The 19,466-nt window shown below is 42.0% G+C and overlaps 1 protein-coding gene across 4 annotated transcripts in view; it reads right to left on the bottom strand.

Moving 5' to 3' along the window:
- Window positions 1-19,466, bottom strand: part of sec16a (SEC16 homolog A, endoplasmic reticulum export factor) — a 79,091-nt gene that overhangs the window by 24,015 nt on the left and 35,610 nt on the right. For all 4 annotated transcript variants that reach the window (XM_023985876.2, XM_023985877.2, XM_023985878.2 and 1 more), the window contains 8 exons: window positions 17,374-17,545; window positions 16,573-16,771; window positions 16,216-16,399; window positions 15,849-15,991; window positions 14,735-14,796; window positions 14,313-14,451; window positions 10,884-11,126; window positions 10,498-10,595 (listed from right to left, as the gene is read on the bottom strand). In XM_023985876.2, the coding sequence (XP_023841644.1) occupies window positions 10,498-10,595; window positions 10,884-11,126; window positions 14,313-14,451; window positions 14,735-14,796; window positions 15,849-15,991; window positions 16,216-16,399; window positions 16,573-16,771; window positions 17,374-17,545 (1,240 nt within the window). The remainder of the gene's footprint in view (window positions 1-10,497; window positions 10,596-10,883; window positions 11,127-14,312; window positions 14,452-14,734; window positions 14,797-15,848; window positions 15,992-16,215; window positions 16,400-16,572; window positions 16,772-17,373; window positions 17,546-19,466) is intronic.

Below are 19,466 nucleotides of genomic sequence, written 5' to 3'. Positions count from 1 at the left end.
TTCTCTTTTTATTGGCCAGTCTGAGATATGGCTTTTTCTTTGCAACTCTACCTAGAAGGCCAGCATCCTGGAGTCGCCTCTTCACCATTGAGACTGGTGTTTTGGGGGTACTATTTAATGAAGTTGCCAGTTGAGGAGTTGTGAGGCGTCTGTTTCTCAAACTAGACACTCTAATCTACTTGTCCTCTTGCTCAGTTGTGTACTGGGGCCTCCCACTCTTTCTATTCTGGTTAGAGTCAGTTTGCGCTGTTCTGTGAAGGGAGTAGTACACACCATTGTACGAGATCTTCAGTTTCTTGGCAATTTCTCGCATGGAATAGCCTTCATTTCTCAGAACAAGAATATACTGAAGAAAGTGATTTGATTCGGGCCATTTTGAGCCTGTAATCGAACCCACAAATGCTGATGCTCCAGATACTCAACTAGTCTAAAGGACAGTTTTATTGCTTCTTTAAATCAGAACAGTTTTCAGCTGTGCTAACAATTGCAAAAGGGTTTTCTAATGATCAATTAGACTTTTAAATGATAAACTTGGATTAGCTAACACAACGTGCCATTGGAACACAGGAGTGATGGTTGCTGATAATGGGCCTCTGTACGCCTATGTAGATATTCCATAAAAGATTTGCCGTGTTCCAGCTACAATAGTCATTTACAACAATGTCTACACTGTATTTCTGATCAATTTGATTATTATTTTAATGGACTTTTTTTTTTGCTTTTCTTTCAAAAACAAGGACATTTCTAATTGACCCCAAACCTTTGAACAGTAGTGAATATTTTCAAGGAAGCATGGATCATAATTATTTTGACCGTATAGGTCAACAAGCCATATCTGTTTATGGTCCAATAACATATTTAAAATCATCCATCTACCTTCAGGATATGTTTGCACATTTGATAAAAATGTATGTTAATTAATATCACCCCCTTTGCCCATGGTGGTTGAATCGGTACAGAGATGAGGTAGTCATTCAAAAATCATTCTAAACACTATTATTGCACACAAAGTGAGTCAATGCATCTTATTATGTGACTTGTTAAGCAAATGTTTACTCCTGAACTTATTTAGGCTTGCCATTGTTGGATTCGGGGCAAACTTTGAACATTGTTATTAGAGGTCGACCGATTAATCGGAATGGACGATTAATTAGGGCCGATTTCAAGTTTTCATAACAAATCGGAAATCTTTTTTTTTTTTTACACCTTTATTTAACTAGGCAAGTCAGTTAAGAACACATTCATATTTTCAATGACGGCCTAGGAACGGTGAGTTAAATGCCTTGTTCAGGGGCAGAACGACAGATTTTTACCTTGTCAGCTCGGGGATTCGTTTTTGCAACCTTCCGGTTACTAGTCCAACGCTCTAACCACCTGCCTTACATTGCACTCCACGAGGAGCCTGCGTGGCAGGCTGACTACCTGTTACGCGAGGGCAGCAAGAAGCCAAGGAAAGTTGCTAGCTAGCATTAAACTTACAAAAAACAATCAATCTTCACATAATCACTAGTTAACTACACATGGTTGATGATATTACTAGTTTATCTAGCGTGTCCTGCGTTGCATATAATCGATGCGGTGCCTGTTAATTTCTCAACGAATCACAGCCTACTTCGCCAAACGGTGATGATTTAGCACTGTCATTGCACCAAACCTAACCATAAATATCAATGCCTTCCTTTAAAATCAATACACAAGTATATATTTTTTAACCTGCATATTTAGTTAATATTGCCTGCTAACATGAATTTCTTATAATTAGGGAAATTGTGTCACTTCTCTTGCGTTCCGTGCAAGCAGTCAGGGTATATGCAGCAGTTCGGGCCGCCTGGCTCGTTGGGAACTGTGTTTAGCACATTTATTCCTAACAAAGACCGTAATTAAATTGCCAGAATTGTACATATTTATGACATAACATTGAAGGTTGTACAATGTAACAGCAATATTTAGACTTAGGGATGCCACCCGTTTTTCACCCGTTCCGTATTTCACTGAATAAACGTTTTGTTTTCGAAATGATAGTTTCCGGATTCGACCTTATTAATGACCAAAGGCTCGTATTTCTGTGTGTTATTATGTTATAATTAAGTCTATGATTTGATATTTGATAGAGCAGTCTGACTGAGCGATGGTAGGCAGCAGCAGGCTTGTACGCATTCATTCAAACAGCACTTTCGTGCGTTTTGCCAGCAGCTCTTCGCAATGCTTCAAGCATTGAGCTGTTTATGACTTCAAGCCTATCAACTCCCAAGATTAGGCTGGTGTAACCGATGTGAAATGGCTAGCTAGTTAGCGGGGTGCGCGCTAATAGCGTTTCAAATCGGTGACGCCACTCGCTCTGAGACTTGGAGTAGTTGTTCCCCTTGCTCTGCAAGGGCCGCGGCTTTTGTGGAGCTATGCTTCGAGGGTGGCTGTTGTCGATGTGTTCCTGGTTCGAGCCCAGGTAGGGGCGAGGAGAGGGACGGAAGCTATACTGTTACACTGGCAATACTAAAGTGCCTATAAGAACATCCAAGAGTCAAAGGTATATGAAATACAAATGGTATAGAGAGAAATAGTACTATAATTCCTATAATAACTACAACCTAAAACTTCTTTCCTGGGAACATTGAAGACTCATGTTAAAATGAACCACCAGCTTTCATATGTTCTCATGTTCTGAGCAAGGAACTTAAACGTTAGCTTTCTTACATGGCACATATTGCACTTTTACTTTCTTCTCCAACACTTTGTTTTTGCATTATTTAAACTAAATTGAACATGTTTCATTATATATTTGAGGCTAAATTGATTTTATTGATGTATTATATTAAGTTCAAATAAGTGTTCATTCAGTATTGTTGTAATTGTCATTATAACAACAACAAAAATTTTCCCCAAAAACGTTTTATTTATTTTTTTATAAATAAATAAAATCGGCCGATTAATCGGCATCAGCTTTATTTGGTCCTCCAATAATCGGGAAAAATCATAATCGGTCGACCTCTAATTGTTATACGCATAAGCATAATACAGTATATCAAAAAAGTGGAAGAGACTGGTTTTTATGTCAGAGGTTAATGGTTCTCTGTAGAAAGACCGATGGCTTCGGAATGTGTTGGGTGGACGGGAGGAAGTAACAGGATTGCTATAGGGGAAGCGGATGGACATCTGTGGATTAGGCGAAGGAGGGGTTGAGGTCAGGTCAAATCCCCTGAAGGGAGAAAGTATGGTTTATTATCCTATTACCCTCTTCCTGTCAAACCATAAAATGTAAGGATTGGAGAGAAGGAGGAGTGCCTAAAGTGGAAAATGGGGGGTGTTGAGCCATGACCAGCCTTTCATAGCTACAGATTTGAGTGCTACGGGGCGATAGTCATTTAGACAGGTTACTTTGCGTTCTTGGGCGCAGGGCCTATAGTGGTCTGCTTGAAACATGCAGGTATTACAGACTGGGTCAGGAAGAGGTTGAAAATGGCAGTGAAGACATTTGCCAGCTGGTCAGCACATGCTCCGAGTAAGCATCCTGGTAATCCGTCTGGCCCTGCAGCCTTGTGATTGTTAATCTGTTTAAAAGGTCTTATTCACATTGGCTACATTGGCTATGGAGAGAGTGATCACACAGTTGTCCGGAACAGCTGGTGCTTTCACGCATGGTTCAGTGTTACTTGCCTCGAAGCGGGGATAGAAGGTATTTTTCTAGTCGGGTAGGCTCGCGTCACTGGGCAGCTCGTGGCTGGGATTCCCTTTGTAATCCGTGATAGTTTGCAAGCCGTGCCACATCCGACGAGTGTCAGAGACGGTGTAGTAGATTGGATCTCAGTCGTAGAGATGCTTTGCCTGTTTGATGGTTCGTCGAAGGATTTCTTTTAAGAGTCCAGATTAGTGTCCCGCTCCTTGAAAGCGGCAACTTTAGCCAAATAGTAAAAAATGTATAAATAGCTATTTGGTAATTTCACCTTTATTTAACCAGGTAAGCCAGTTGAGAACAAGTTCTCATTCACAACTGTGACCTGGCCAAGATAAAGTAAAGCAGTGCGACACAAACAACACAGAGTTACACATGGAATTAAGAAACGTACAGCCAATAACACAATAGAAAAGTCTATATACAGTGTATGCAAATGAAATAAGATTAGGGAGGTAAGGCAATAAATAGGCCGTAGTGGCGAAATAATTACAAATACACAAATAAACACTGGAGTGATAGATGTGTAGAAGATGAATGTGCAAGTAGAGATACTGGGTTGCAAAGGCGCAAAAAAAATAAAAAAAATAAAATAACAATATGGGGATGAGGTAGTTGGATGGGCTATTTACAGATGGGCTATGTATAGGTGCAATGATCTGTAAGCTGTTCTGATAGCTGATGCTTAAAGTTAGTTAGGGAGATATGAGTCTCCAGCTTCAGTGATTTTTGCAATTCGTTCCAGTCATTGGCAGCAGAGAACTGTAAGGAAAGGCGGCCAAAATATGAATTGGCTTTGGGGGTGACCAGTGAAATATACCTGCTGGAGCGCGTGCTACGGGTGGGTGCTGCTATGGTGAGCTGAGATCAGGCAGGGCTTTACCGAGCAACGACTTACAGATGACCTGGAGCCAGTGGGTTTGGCGACGAATATGAAGCGAGGGCCAGCCAACGAAAGCATACAGGTCGCAGTGGTGGGTAGTATATGGGGCTTTGGTGACGAAACGGATGGCACTGTGATAGACTGCATCCAATTTGCTGAGTAGAGTGTTGGAGACTATTTTGTAAATGACATCGCCGAAGTCGAGGATCGGTAGGATAGTCAGTTTTACGAGGGTGTTTGGCAGCATGAGTGAAGGATGCTTTGTTGCGAATTAGGAAGCCGATTCTCGATTTAATTTTGGATTGGAGATGCTTAATATGAGTCTGTAAGGAGAGTTTACAGTCTAGCCAGACACCTAGGTATTTGTAGTTGTCCACATATTTTAAGTCAGAACCATACAGAGTAGTGATGCTAGCCGGGCGGGCAGGTGAGGGCAGCGATCGGTTGAAGAGCATGCATTTAGTTTTACTTGCATTTAAGAGCAGTTGGAGGCCACGGAAGGAGAGTTGTACAGTGTCCAAAGAAGGGCCAGAAGAATACAGAATGTTGTCGTCTGCGTAGATAGAGGTGGCTCAGAGAATCACCAGCCGCAAGAGCGACATCATTGATGTATACAGAGAAAAGAGTCGGGGCCCAAGAATTGAACCCTGTGGCACCCCCATAGAGACTGCTAGAGGTCCGGATAACAGGCCCTCCGATTTGACATACTGAACTCTGTCTGAGAAGTAGTTGGTGAACCAGGCGAGGCAGTCATTTGAGAAACTAAGGCTGTTGAGTCTGCCGATAAGAAAAGGGTGATTGACAGAGTCGAAAGCCTTGGCCAGGTCTATGAATACAGCTGCACAGTACTGTCTTTTGTCGATGGAGATTATGATATCGTTTAGGACCTTGAGTGTGGCTGAGGTGCACCCATGACCAGCTCGGAAACCAGATTGCATAGCGGAGAAGGTACGGTGGGATTCGAAATGGTCGGTGATCTGTTTGTTAACTTGGCTTTCGAAGACCTTAGAAAGGCAGGGTAGGATAGATATAGGTCTAACAGTTTGGGTCTAGAGTGTCTCGCCCTTTGAAGAGGGGGATGACCGCGGCAGCTTTCCAATATTTGGGGATCTCAAACGATACGAAAGAGGTTGAACAGGCTAGTAATAGGGGTTGCAACAATTGCGGCGGATCATTTTAGAAAGAGGGTCTAGATTGTCTAGCCCAGCTGATTTGTACGAAAGAGCTATCTAAGGCAATTTGAGTGGGACTCAGGGCTCTACAGTGAAATAAAGCCATAAAAACTAGCCAAGACAGCAGTACACAAGCAGTAGACATATTGACAGAGAGAGGCATAAAGCAATCACAGGTGTTGATCAGGAGAGCTAAGACAACAACGGGTAAATGGCGAAGAAAGGGCAGAGCGGGTCAGTTAGATACATACAGGACCTGAGTTTGAGACTGGGGCCGACACGTAAACAAAATGAGGTACCGTGTTATTGAAACAGTCCAGGGGGCATCAGCTGTGTAGCCGAGTGATCATAGGGTCAAAGGAAGCAATAGGTGAGACAGGGTGCTATACGATATTCACTACTACACTGGGCGAGCAGGGGACACAGCATTCAGAAAAAGCTAACAGGCCGGGGCTAGTAGATGGTTTTGTGGCGATATCGTAACAGAATAGATGTTGTTGTTGAGACCACATCGGGCGATCACGTCGGCAGTCCAGTCGTGATGGATCGGCGGGGCTCCGTGCCGACAATAAAGGGTTCAGGCCAATTGGCAAAGGAGGTAATTGTAGCCCTAGAATTAGTTGGTATATGGCCTCGCTCGAGGCTAGCTGGTGCATGTTTTGGGACAGAGGCGTTAGCTAACAGTAGCCACTTGTTTGCAGCTAGCTAGGAGTAATGATCCAGTGTAATGATCCAGGGCGGCAAGAATCCGGTGATATGGTAGAGAGACGCAGTCCGATGTGATCTGGGTTGATACCGCGCTGTGCAGACTGGCAGGTAATTGTCCGAGCTAAGGCTGGCTGATTCCGGGGAAAAAAGGCGAGGACAGTTAGCCATGGCTAACAAAGACTAGTAGCTAGTTAGCTGGCTAGCTCCTGATGGAAGTTCCAGTTATAAGGAATGAAGCAGATCCGTACCACATTGGGTGAGGCGGGTTGCAGGAAAGTATATTTAGTTCGTAGATAGAAGTGAGATTAAGATATATACAAAATAACAGGCTATTTACAAGCGATAAGACAAAGACAGATATACACGTCCTACTGCGCTGCCATCTTGGTTTACCCTGACTATCTGTAGTAACCTCTTTGCACTCACTTTTGGCTCATCACATATGCTGCTGCTCCTGTTAATTATCTATCCTGTTGTCATGACGTGCCCCTTTCTGGGTGTAGATCCCAGCTGTCAGGTTTACATTTAAATATTGTGAAAAGTATGTGATTAAACATGAAACTATTGGTGAAAAGATATGTGATATTAACCTTCTAAATGAGAATATGGATTTTCATATAAAGATTAACTAGTCAGTGGCCACACCCCCGTGAGCCCAGACATCACATTAGGCGTCATGGATCGCCCTTTTCTATTGCAATGTATAAAACCCACTCCTGATGAAATTCACACCAGACCACGCAAACCATGGTGTAAACTAAGGTTGCAAATGGTTGTATTTCTAAGACCAAAATATGCCGGGTGACGCTGGCGTGTGAAGTGGTTTAAACTACAACTCTACCAAAAGGACAAGACTATACCAAGTGGAGCATTGGCTACACGGCTGGAAATGGTTAAACTCTGAGACTATCGATCCCTACAGAATAAGAGAAAATCTTAGACACGAATTACTAGTCTGCAGCTAGAAATTACATAAACCTGGAACGAGAATACAGACAACCGCCGAAACATCTATTCTATGAGAACATTTTTGAACGTACTCTGAAATATCCATTCTAACCACCTACAACCACGAAAAACAGACTGACTTTTCCTTTGTATCATTGTTAGTAACCAATATCTACTTTTTGTTATGTATTTCTGTGATTATTTAGTTAGTTAGTAAATAAATAATTAAGCCAATTTGTATATTGCTGATTCATAATTTATGTACAGATAACCAAGAATTTTATGACGTTTGGAATGAGACTAACAAGGCAATTAATAATCATTAATGGAAGACTGTAATTGATAAGATATTAAAATACCTGAAGAGTTCTAGTCGGAAAATTATTACTCTAAACATTTTCCCGTGGTGCACCGACTTCCTAGTTAATTAATGATTACAGGATTAGTTTAATCGCGTAATAATTAAACCTAGAGAACTGATTTGATAAAATAACAGTCTTCACATTTAATGATAGTAAAGACACAACACTGTTGCCTAGTCACTTATCCCCTACCTAAATGTACATATCTACCTCAATTACCTCATACGACTCGATACTCGTACCCCGTGTATACACTGCATTTGGAAAGAATTCAGACCCCTTGAATTTTTTGTGAGATTACAGCCTTATTCTAAAATTGATTAAATCAATCTACACAGAACACCCCAAAATGACAGAGCAAAAACAGGTTTTTAGAATGTTTTTGCTAAATTTGGTAAAAATAAAAACAAATGCTTTACATAAGTATTCAGATCCTTTGCTATAAGACTCGAAATTGAGCTCCAGTGCATCCTTCTTCCATTGATCATCCTTGAGATGTTTCTACAACTTGGACTCCACCTGTGGTAGATTCAATTGATTGGACATGATTTGCAAAGACACACACACCTGTCTATATAAAGAACCACAGTTGACAAATGCTTGTCAGAGCCAAAACCAAGCTATGAGGTCGAAGGAATTGTCCGTAGAGCTCCGAGATGGGATTGTGTCGAGGCAGATCTGGGGAAGGATACCACACGATGGTCACTCTAGAGTTCCTCTGTGGTGATGGGAGAACCTTCCAGAAGGACAATCATCTCTGCAGCACATCACCATTCAGGCCTTTATGGTAGTGGCCAGATGGAAGCCACTTCTCAGCAAAAGGCACATGACAGCCCGCTTGGAGTTTTCCAAAAGGCACCTAAAGAACTCTCAGACCATGAGAAAACAAAGATCGAACTCTTTGGCCTGAATGCCAAGCGTCACGCCTGGAGGACACCTGGCACCATCCCTACGGTGAAGCATGGGTGGCAGCATCATGCTGTGGGGATGTTTTTCAGCGGCAGAGACTGGGAGAGTAGTCAGCATCGAGGGAAAGATGAACGGAGCAAAGTACAGAGAGATCCTTGATGAAAACCTGCTCCAGAGCGCTCAGGATCTCAGACTGGGGCGAAGGTTAACCTTCCAACAGGACAACAACCCTAAGCACACAGCCAAGACAACGCAGGAGTGGCTTCGGGACAAATCTCTGAATGTCCTTGAGTGGCCCAGCCAGAACCCGGACTTGAACCCGATCGAACATCTCTGGGGAGACCTGAAAATAGCTGTGCAGCGACACTCCCCATCCAACCTGACAAAGCTTGAGAGGAACTGCAGAGAAGAATGGGAGAAACTCCCCAAATACAGGTGTGCCAAGCTTCTCGTCATACCCAAGAAGACTTGAAGCTGTAATCACTGACAAAGGGTGCTTCAATAAAGTACTGAGTAAAGAGTATGAATACTTATGTATATGTGATATTCTTTGGGCTCCCGAGTGGCGCAGCAATCTAGCTCAGTGCTAGAGGCATCACTACAGACCATGGTTCGATCTCGGGCTGTATCACAACCGGCTGTGATGGGAGTTCCATAGGGCGGCGCAGAATTGGCCCAGCATCGTCAGGGTTAGGGGAGGGTTTGGTCGGGGTTGGCCGTCATCGTAAAGTAAGAATTTGTTCTTAACTGACTTGTCGAGTTCAATAAGGTGCTTCTACACCTGCATTACTAGCTGTTTGGGGTTTTAGGCTGGGTGTCTGTACAGCACTTCGAGATATTAGCTGATGTACGAAGGGCTATATAAAATAAAATTGATTGATTGATTGAATAAAAGGTTAAAATAAATATAAATAAATATACAGTACCAGTCAAAGGTTTGGACACACCTATTCATTCCAGGGTTTTTCTTTATTTACTATTTTCTACATTGTAGAATCAAAACTATGAAATAACACATATGGAATCGTGTAGTGACCAACAAAGTGTTAAACAAATCAAAATATATTTTATATATGAGATTCTTAAGATTCTTAAGAACCTAAGTGTTTGAGCTTCGAGTTGAGGACCAAACAAATTAGATTCCCTCCATCTCGCAAAGAGTGCATCATCCCTTCATTCTCCAGACCATTTTTGAGGAAGACAAATTAAACATTTCAAATGGTGTGTTAAAAATAGTTGTATCCAAATACAAAATCACACCACCCATTTATGACAGGGTGAATATGAAACTTAAAGCGCAATGAAACTTTCATATAACTTAATACAAAAAAAATCTTGATAGAGGGGATAAAGGTGCTTGTGCATTTCACACCAAAGACGGCATTAATGACACGAGGAATAAAAGAAAGAGTGCTCTTCTAGTAGCCTATTTCCTACCTTTGCCTGCTGAATAACTTTTTTTATTTTTATTTCGTAAAGAGTTTGGCGTTTGACTAGCTGGGGTGTCCACGTGCAACATGTATGCGCAGTTACAAGCATGGCCGAGTTCTACTCAAGCTAGCGGTAGCTGAAGGATCACTATCCATCCACCTTCGTAACATGGATGAAGCTAACTGAAGCTGGCTAGCTTTAGAAAACGCTGAGTAGATCTAGCTAGATTCCTAGTATACACTCTGGTCCCAGATCTGTTGCTGTATAGCCAACTCCTATAATCGTTATCATGCCATGTTTGGCAGATCTGGGACCAGGCTAGCAGCATAGATCTGTGTTTAGAATCTTCTTTTTTTGCTGAAGCCCCTGACTAAAGCCATTCGATGTGCATGGGTTGCATGCGTTCTCTTCACCCACCTGGTCATGACGCGAGCGTGTGTCCGGCTGTCCATCTTACTGGCCAGCAGCAGGGCGTGGCCCCACAGAGCTCCCTTCATGGCTGCCTCCAGGGCATCCTACACAAGCACAGGTAGTAAAAAGGATAACACACATATAGCTATAGTACACGTAATCACACCACAGTCAAAATTTCTAAATATGCACTAAGTGGGTTAACTAAGTTCCCATACAATCACATTCTGCAATTTTATCCTGCTTGCATTGCATTTTAGAAGTAATGAAAGTTCTCATAGGATTCTGTTACAATGTCGCAAAGCATGTTTTTCACATTGTCTCCTAAAAAGATGAATTTCCTCCTACTCTCGCACTTAACATAAACCAGTAAATTCAAGGTAGATTCATACCTTCTTGCGACCAAATAGCAGCAGTTCCCTGAAGCGCTCCGTTTCCTTGCCTACGTTCTCGGGGACAGTCATGAAGGTGTCTGATAGGAGGGACAGTGGTCCCGTCCCAGGCTCCTCCTCGGCCCGCGCCAGTGGCTCGTTGTTGAAGTCAATCAGGTTGGCCTCGTTAGGTGACTTGCCAGGCAACCACACTGAGCGATGCTCCTTCAGCAACAGATCAGCTATGTCAGTCCCAACCACGGTCTGGGAGAAAAGGGAAGATCGAGGAAGAGGGAGAAAGAGGATTGTTTAGATATATGTCTACACCACAGTCATGACCAAAATTATTGGCACCCTTGATAAAGATGAGCAAAAATTACTATAAAAATATAGAACACTGAGCTATATTGCATGCAACAAAAAATTAACATTAGAATTATTTTATACTAATACAAATTGCTGGAGGCTGAATCTTGGTCGCAAGTTGATCTTCCAGCAAGACAATTACCCCAAGCCACTGCTGGGCTATATGGCCTAAAAATCATATCTTGATTCTTTCAAACTTATGGGTGGGTCACGATATACATCTACATTTTTTTCATTTTTTTTCCTAAATAAACTTTGTTGCACAATTAAAGGTCAATATACTACATTTCTAACAGTCAGGAATAATCTAATGCTATGCGCGTCAGAAACTGAGCATACATTTTCCACAACATGTTCATTGATACTCTCGTTTTATTAAGGTCTGCTTTGTTCTACATTTTGAGTTGTGACATAAAAAGGGTATCGTTAGAAAGGTTAAGTTCTCATCTATTACAGTAAAATAATGTCTAAGCAATTCAGTGTTCATATGACGACTCAGTTGGACCAAACCTCAAATGCAAATGGCGAGTTTAAACTGCTTGTCAGAGAGTAAAAAGTGTCTGTGTGCGAGTGGGAAAGTGCACAGTGCACACAGCACAGAAGGAGCGAAGGAGACGAGTCCAACAAGACATAGAACGCTCATAAAAACAAGAAACTTGATTCTTGCAATAAAGGCATTTGGGACATTGCGCTAAAACATGAATTCAAATTAATTATATATAAAATCACCCAGCCCTACCCCAAGCACACATCAAAATCCACAAAGAAATGGTTAATTGACCACAAAATCAACATTTTGCAATGGCCATCTCAGTCTCCGGACTTGAACCACATTGAAGACCTGTGGATTGAATTAAAGAGGGCAGTCCATAAGCGCAAATAAAGAATATCAACCGTCTGGAAAGATTCTGTATGGAGGAATGGTCTAAAATCCCTCCTAATATGTTCTCCAATCTCATAGAACATTTTAGAAAAAGGCTCAGTGCCATTATCCTCACAAGTACAGGGTGTAGGAGTCTTGAAAGAAAGGGTACCAATCATTTTGACCACCATCTTTGAGAAAAAAAAGATTACTTGTTAAACAAAATGTCTTTCTCTGAGCATTTGTATAAAATAACAAACTACCAATTTTTTGGGGGATACAAAATAGCTCAGTATTTGTATTATACAGTCTTTTTTTGCTCATCTTTTTCAAAATGGTGCAAATAATTTCAGTCATGACTGTGCAAACCAAGAAATACTGTCAGTCACACACTATCCCCACTGCTTGATAGACTAGACCTCAAGAGAAGTAGACTTTTGCCATAGACACACAAATGAAAACACATACACTCTCACCCTCATAAAGAACCATACTGACACACAAACACAGTCACCACACAAAAACACCAAAGAGTATGTGGTCTTCACAATCGTCTGATGTCTATGTCTGATGCAACGGTCTGTGTTTGATTTGATTTATTAGGATCCCAATTAGAGACTGCTTGTCTTACTGGGGTCTGACACATAACAAAAATACATTAGACCAGACTTTACAATTGACATACATTTAAAAACATTAACATGTAGTGTTACACATACAGAGCCTTCGGAAAGTATTCAGACCCCTTGACTTACTCCACATTTTGTCACGCAGCAGCATTATTCTAAAATTGATTAAATCATTTCCCCCCTCCTCAATCTACAGACAATAACCCATGACAAAGCAATTTATTTATATATTTTTGAAATATGGAAATATCACATTTACATAAGAATTCAGACCCTTTACTCAGCACTTTTGGCAGCGATTACAGCCTTGAGATATTTTTAATTAAATTTTTTTAATTTAACCTTTATTTAACCAGGTAGGCTAGTTGAGAACAAGTTCTCATTTACAACTGCGACCTGGCCAAGATAAAGCAAAGCGACAGATGGAATAAACAAGCGTACAGTCAATAACACAATAGGAAAAAAAGTCTGTATACAGTGTGCGCAAATGACATGACGAGGTAAGGCAATAAATAGGCCATAGTAGCAAAGTAATTACAATTTAGCACTGGAGTGATAGATGAGCAGATGATGATAAGGTGTAAGTAGTGATACTGGTGTGCAAAAGAGCAGCAAAGTAAATAAAAACAATATGGGGGATGAGGTAGGTAGATTGGGTGGGCTATTTACAGATAGACTATGTACAGCTGCAGCGATCGGTTAGCTGCTCAGATAGCTGATGTTTAAAGTTAGTGAGGGAAATGTAAGTCTCCAGCTTGAGTCCTCTTGGGTATGACACTACAAGCTTGGCACACCTGTATTTTGGGAGTTTCTCCCATTCTTCACTGCAGATCCTCTCAAGCTCTGTCAGGTAGAATGGGGAGAGTCGCTACACAGCTATTTTCAGGTCTCTCCAGAGATGTTCGATCAGGTTCAAGTCCGGGCTCTGGCTGGGCCACTCAAGAACATTCAGAGACTTGTTCCGAAGCCACTCCTGCATTGTCTTGGCTGTGTGATTAGGGTCGTTGTCCTGCTGGAAGGTGTCCTGAGGTCCTGAGTGTTCTGGAGCAGGTTTTCATCAAGGATCTCTGTACTTTGCTACGTTCATCTTTCCCTTGATTCTGGCTAGTCTCCCAGTCCCTGCCGCTGAAAATCAAGTCTCCCAGTCTCCCATTTCTAAAAACATGTTTTCGCTTTGTCATTATGGGGTATTGTGTGTAGATTGATGAGGAAAACATTTTATTTAATCAATTTTAAAATAAGGCAGAAACGTAACAAAATGTGAATACTTTCTGAATGGACTATACACACAACAAGTATGTCTGATGCAACGGTCTACAACAGGGGTATTTAAATACGATCCTGAAGGGTCCAGTGTACTGCTGGCTTTCTGTTTTGCCTGATAAATGGCACCCACCTGGTGTCCCAGGTCTAAATCAGTCACTTATTAGAAGGGAAGAATGAAAAAAAGCAGTGAAACTGGCTTCAAGGTCCACATTTGAATTTGAGGGGTCTACACCATGTTTATATTTTTGTTGTCTTTTAATGCATCTGTGATACAATGAAACTTAAATAACATAAGAGTCTTGTCCCACCTCCGACCACCAGTCTTACCCCGTTCTGCCTACACAGCAGCACGATGAAGTCCCAGAGGAGGGCAGCCGAGTCCTTGTCCAGGAGGTCGTTGTTGCGGGCACACTCCAGGCCTTTGTTCTGGGAGAACTTTATCACGTCGACCTTGTGAGTCTCCTCCCTTTGAGAAGTAACACACAGCTTGCTTGAGGGAACCAGTTTGAGCAAGGCGAAGCACAGAATTGCTCATTTTTATCACAGAATTTGGGATACAAGGGGATTTGTAGATCAATCCTTCTGCATAGTCTGCCTGCAATGTAGTCAATCTCACACAGACAGACAAGCAGGTAGCACACGTAGCTAAGCAGTTGGGTATGAAAATAGCTAGGATGTAGCCTAATCTTTATCTCATTCTAGGAGACTAGGCATCAGGGGTTAAGGGTGAAAGGTCAAAACGCTCTTACTTCAAAAGCGGTCCGGGGAAGGAGCGCAGCTCGGATTGGTCTGGTGTGTCCTGCAGCATCGTCTGTAGGAAAACCAAAGATGGTCAAGAAATACACTTCAAAAGGCCATTTAATGGTCATCATTTCACAATCTATTCAAATTGTTTTTTCCTATGGTGTATAATAAAACAATGACTTTGTTTAGCATTTCTATTGCCTAATTTATAAAAGCCTAGTTTATTAGCTATGCAAAATGGGCGTCACAAATATACACACAAGTGTGCGGGTCAAAATCTGTAACATGATGCAACTACGGAAGAAAGCAATTTTGCTAAGCGTACTTACGTTGGGTATAAAATATGCTTTATACAGAAACCAGCTGTGGTAAACCCTTCATGCATGTTCAGTTCTGTATCGGTCTGATGATACATGAGCTGCAAGTGAACTGCCATCTCCTCTAGTGATTGCCAATCTCAATCCATTCGCTTCCTTACACCCATGTGCTAAAATGCTGATCATAACTCACACCTTCTCACAACAATCAATGACAGACCCCCAGTTAAGGATGTCTTACACAGACTAGCTAACTCATCAGAAGCATCAACACCACCGAAGCAGACGGTGAAACACCAGGGTCATGTTCAGCACCTAGCTGACGTAAAACAAGAGCCCATAGCGCAACTACCTAGAGTACTGCTGGTTTTCTGTTTTACCTGATAATTAATTGCACCCACTTGGTGTTCCAGGTCTAAAGTCCCTGATTCGAGGGGAAGAATGAAACTCAGCAGTGGAACTGGCTTCAAGTTCCAGATTTGAATTTGCCTGAACTGCGACATTCTTCTCAGCAAAATTATGCTATATTGGAGATATCAACCTCATTATGGCCAACACACTTCACAAGCTACTTGGTGGACATCCCATCACCTCCCTGTGTATTTAAAGGTTGACATCACATGGATATTACCATGGGATATTATTGACACAAAGCCACACCCGTACTTCAAATATTTGAATCCCAATCAACCACAGTATAGATTGATTATTTCTAGTGCTCTTTGAAACGCTATCGATGACAACTGAATTCCAGCCTTAGCCGATTAGAAGGCTGGGTTGTGGGTTGGGTTCTCAGGGTTACCTCCATGTTGTGGATCTCCACTAGAGCAGGCTGGCCGGCCGAGGGGAGGTTGGGCAGGACCTGGATCAGCTGACCACCTGGCCCGAAGCGGGCACAGCGGTGGGATACCGAGTACTTCTCTGGAGTAATGGGACGAGGAGGAGCTGAGGGGGGAGAGGGAGAACTTTATAAACAATCCAAAATCTGAACAGACTGAAAATTCTGTCCCAATTTCCACAAGGACATTTCAAGAATCAGATAAGGTCAGCAATCAGGAAAATCCCCAGATCAGTCAGAATAACTCATGAGACTCAACAACTTCTGGTTCTTTCTTCTGTTCTGCAAACCAGAAATGACAAATGAATGTTACCAGTAACAATGTTCTTACGCTGCTCAGCGACGACCCAGGTGCTGTCGTCTGCCTGGTAGCCCGAGGTGTAGGGGTACTGGCTGAAGCTCTGTCCGGGATCCGTCTGCTCTGGGTATTGCCCATAGGAGTAGTCCACAGGCAGGGTAGAAACAGCGGGGTCGTAAACCGCTGTCAGGTCAGGCTGAGACCTGTACACCTCACTCTACAGGGCAGAGGGGGGGGGTACATAAGTTAATATTTTGGATGGTTTGAAGAAACTACAACACCCAAGTTATTCACACACTGACGTGATGATCCATACTAAAAACAAATAAAAAAGTACCAACACTGGAAGGAAATTAAGACAGTCTTTCGCAAATCCATATAGACACACACCTGTTGTGAGCGGGAGCTAAAGCTGCTGCGACGGCTGCGATGGCTTTGGGAGCTGTGTAGACTGTGGGCCGACTGTTCGCTGTGGACGCTCCGTCGGTCAAAATCGTCCCTGTACTGGTCCTTCTGCCGCCGGTAGTCATCGTCAAAACTGGCATCGTAACCAGGATAGTAGCGCCACTTGTCGTCATAGCCCGGTGGCCTACACACAGAAACTCCATTAGAACTGGACTTGGCCATGTTAGGCGTCACAACACTGACATCAAACTGGGGGGTGATTACTAACACTGAGATTGGAATGCAGAACAATCATTTCAGGGCTTGTCTCTCATTAAAGGGGTAGTTCACCCCAAAAGTTAGGTGGTGGCAGTGGCTATGTAAACAAACCTAATCGATGGATGTCCTTGTCCATAAATTGCTTATAAGGCAAAGAAACAAATATGTAATTTTGTAATTCGAGTGAACCATCCCTTCAACATAAATATATGATATGCATCAAAGTCAAGCTTGATGGACGCTACAAGTTTGTTGTAGATGAGGCGAGTTTAGCAAAATAGAAAATGTTACTATGACTGAGTATCTGGAAGTGCTAATGAAGCCATAGTCTGGTTTAGTGGTAGCACTCCTAATTCTGGACCACACATTGCCCCTTGCGGCATGGGTTCAAACCATGCACCTTCATTCTGTATTCCTCTACCCATCTGTCTTTCCCTATCATTAGTGACATATGTCAATGAAAAACAATCAAGGCTGTATAAATGACATATGTCAATGAAAAACAATCAAGGCTGTTTAAGCGAATACCTGGCGGTAGCGGCAGGGTACTGCTGGGTGGGCTGCTGGTTGTAGTAGGCTGCCTCCCTGCCCCGGTAGGCCTCAGGGTTGTAGTTGTACCAGTAGTTCTGGTCGTAGTAGTCTCTGTAGCGGGGGTCATAAGTGCCTGCTGAAGCATTGTAGCCCTCCCACCTGCTCCGGTCTGAACAAACACAGACAGGTGTAGACCATCAGGATTACGTCAACGTTAGCTAACACTACATTAGAGTTTTAATTAGTTATTATATCATTGTTCTTGCAATTAATCCTGATGTTTACTGTATTTATATTGTCAAATCTGTATGTACATTTTTTGTGTCGACTTTGTGTCTGTATTCTGTTTGTACATTGCCTACTGCTGGCAGCACCTATTCACTAAGCGCCCGATTCAGACTTAAGAAATGTACGCCTTTCCTACGCACTTCTCCGCAGTTGGTATTCAGGTGCATAACAGGCTTTGCAGGCGTGGTTCCCTAGTGTGTGCTAAATACATTTAATTAAACCGCTAAAAACCCTGCCACTTCCTGGAAAACAGACTTTCTCATGGAGTTTTCATTGAATAAGGTTTTCAGTCCATTTATTTAAAGCCATCCCTTTAAATTTGGTGTACCTTTAACTAGAATTTTCAACAGACTCACTAGAATATGGAGAGAATGGTTAGGGATCAATGAAAGAAAGCGATGCAAATACACATTTTCTCCTTTTCAGCACCAATTGGTACATTTTAAAATACTCTGATCTTGTATATTATTTAGGAAAGTATTGATGCAAATAAAACAACGGTTGGAGAGCCTTTACATATTAAATATATTTGTGCATAAAAAAACTGGTTTGATTCATCCTGAAAGTTGCCATATTGAAATTGTTCAATCTATGAAATAGGTTTAAAAAGTATAAAATAGGGGTTGAACTGTAGTCCTATAAATGGAATTGTGATGACAACGCTCCAGTCGTCGTGAACCCTGCGCCAGGCTTAAAACTGCTACATATGGTCTGCGTTCCATAATGATTCAAATAGGTTACATGTCCCAAATTATTGCACAACTTGTAATGGCCTACGTTAGCCTAATATGACCCACTTTTGCTAGCGATCCTCAGGAAGAACCACACAAATGTGACAGAGGAAAGAAAGGTAAACTAACAATGTGTTGTAATGGAAAAGAAAAAGCCATATCTCAGACTGGCCAATAAAAATAAAAAATTAAGATGGGCAAAAGAACAGACACTGGACAGAGGAAGATTGGAAAAAAGTGTTACGGACAGACGAATCTAAGTTCAAACACCTCGAACACAAAGAAGAACATTCATGAGATGCAGAAAAAATTAGGATGCTGGATGCTGACCATTTTTTTGTTATTTTGGTTCTGTACTCTAGCACTTTGAGTTTGAAAGGATACAATGACAATGAGGGTGAAGTGCAGACTATCAGCTTTAATTTGAGGGTATTTTCATACATATCGGATGAACCGTTTAGAAACTACATCGACATCACCAGACGCTGGGTATCTTCCCTGGTGATGCTCTGCCAGGCCTGTACTGCAGCCATCTTCAGTTCCTGCTTGTTTCGGGGACTTACTGCCTTCAGTCTCCTCTTCAGCATGTAAAATGCATGTTCAATTGGATTCAGATCCGGTGATTGACTCAGCCAGTCAAGGATTTTCCACTTTTTGGCCATCAAAAACCCCTTTGTTGCTCTCGCAGTATGTTTAGGTTCATTGTCTTGTTGCATGATGAAGTGCCGTCCAATGAGTTTAGGCATTTGGTTTTATCTGAGCAGATAAAATATTTCTGTAGACTTCAGAATTCATTGTTCTAATTCTGTCTGCAGTCACATCATCAATGAAGACAAGTGAGCCTGTTCCACTGGCAGCAACAGGCCCAAACCATAATGCTTTGGATCATGGCCATATCTTTTTTTTCTCCACACTTTCCTGTTTCCATCACTCTGGTAAATGTTAATCTTTGTCTCATCTGTCCACAATACTTTTTTCCAGAACTCTTGGGGCTCTTTTAGGTGCTTTTTAGCAAAATGTAAACACACCTTTGTGTTCTTCATGCTTATCAGTGGTTTGCATCTTGTAGTG

Source organism: Salvelinus sp. IW2-2015, linkage group LG4q.1:29 (assembly GCF_002910315.2).
Source record: "Salvelinus sp. IW2-2015 linkage group LG4q.1:29, ASM291031v2, whole genome shotgun sequence".
NCBI classification, from domain to species: Eukaryota; Metazoa; Chordata; class Actinopteri; order Salmoniformes; family Salmonidae; genus Salvelinus; species Salvelinus sp. IW2-2015.
This window is presented reverse-complemented; position numbering and strand designations above follow the sequence as displayed.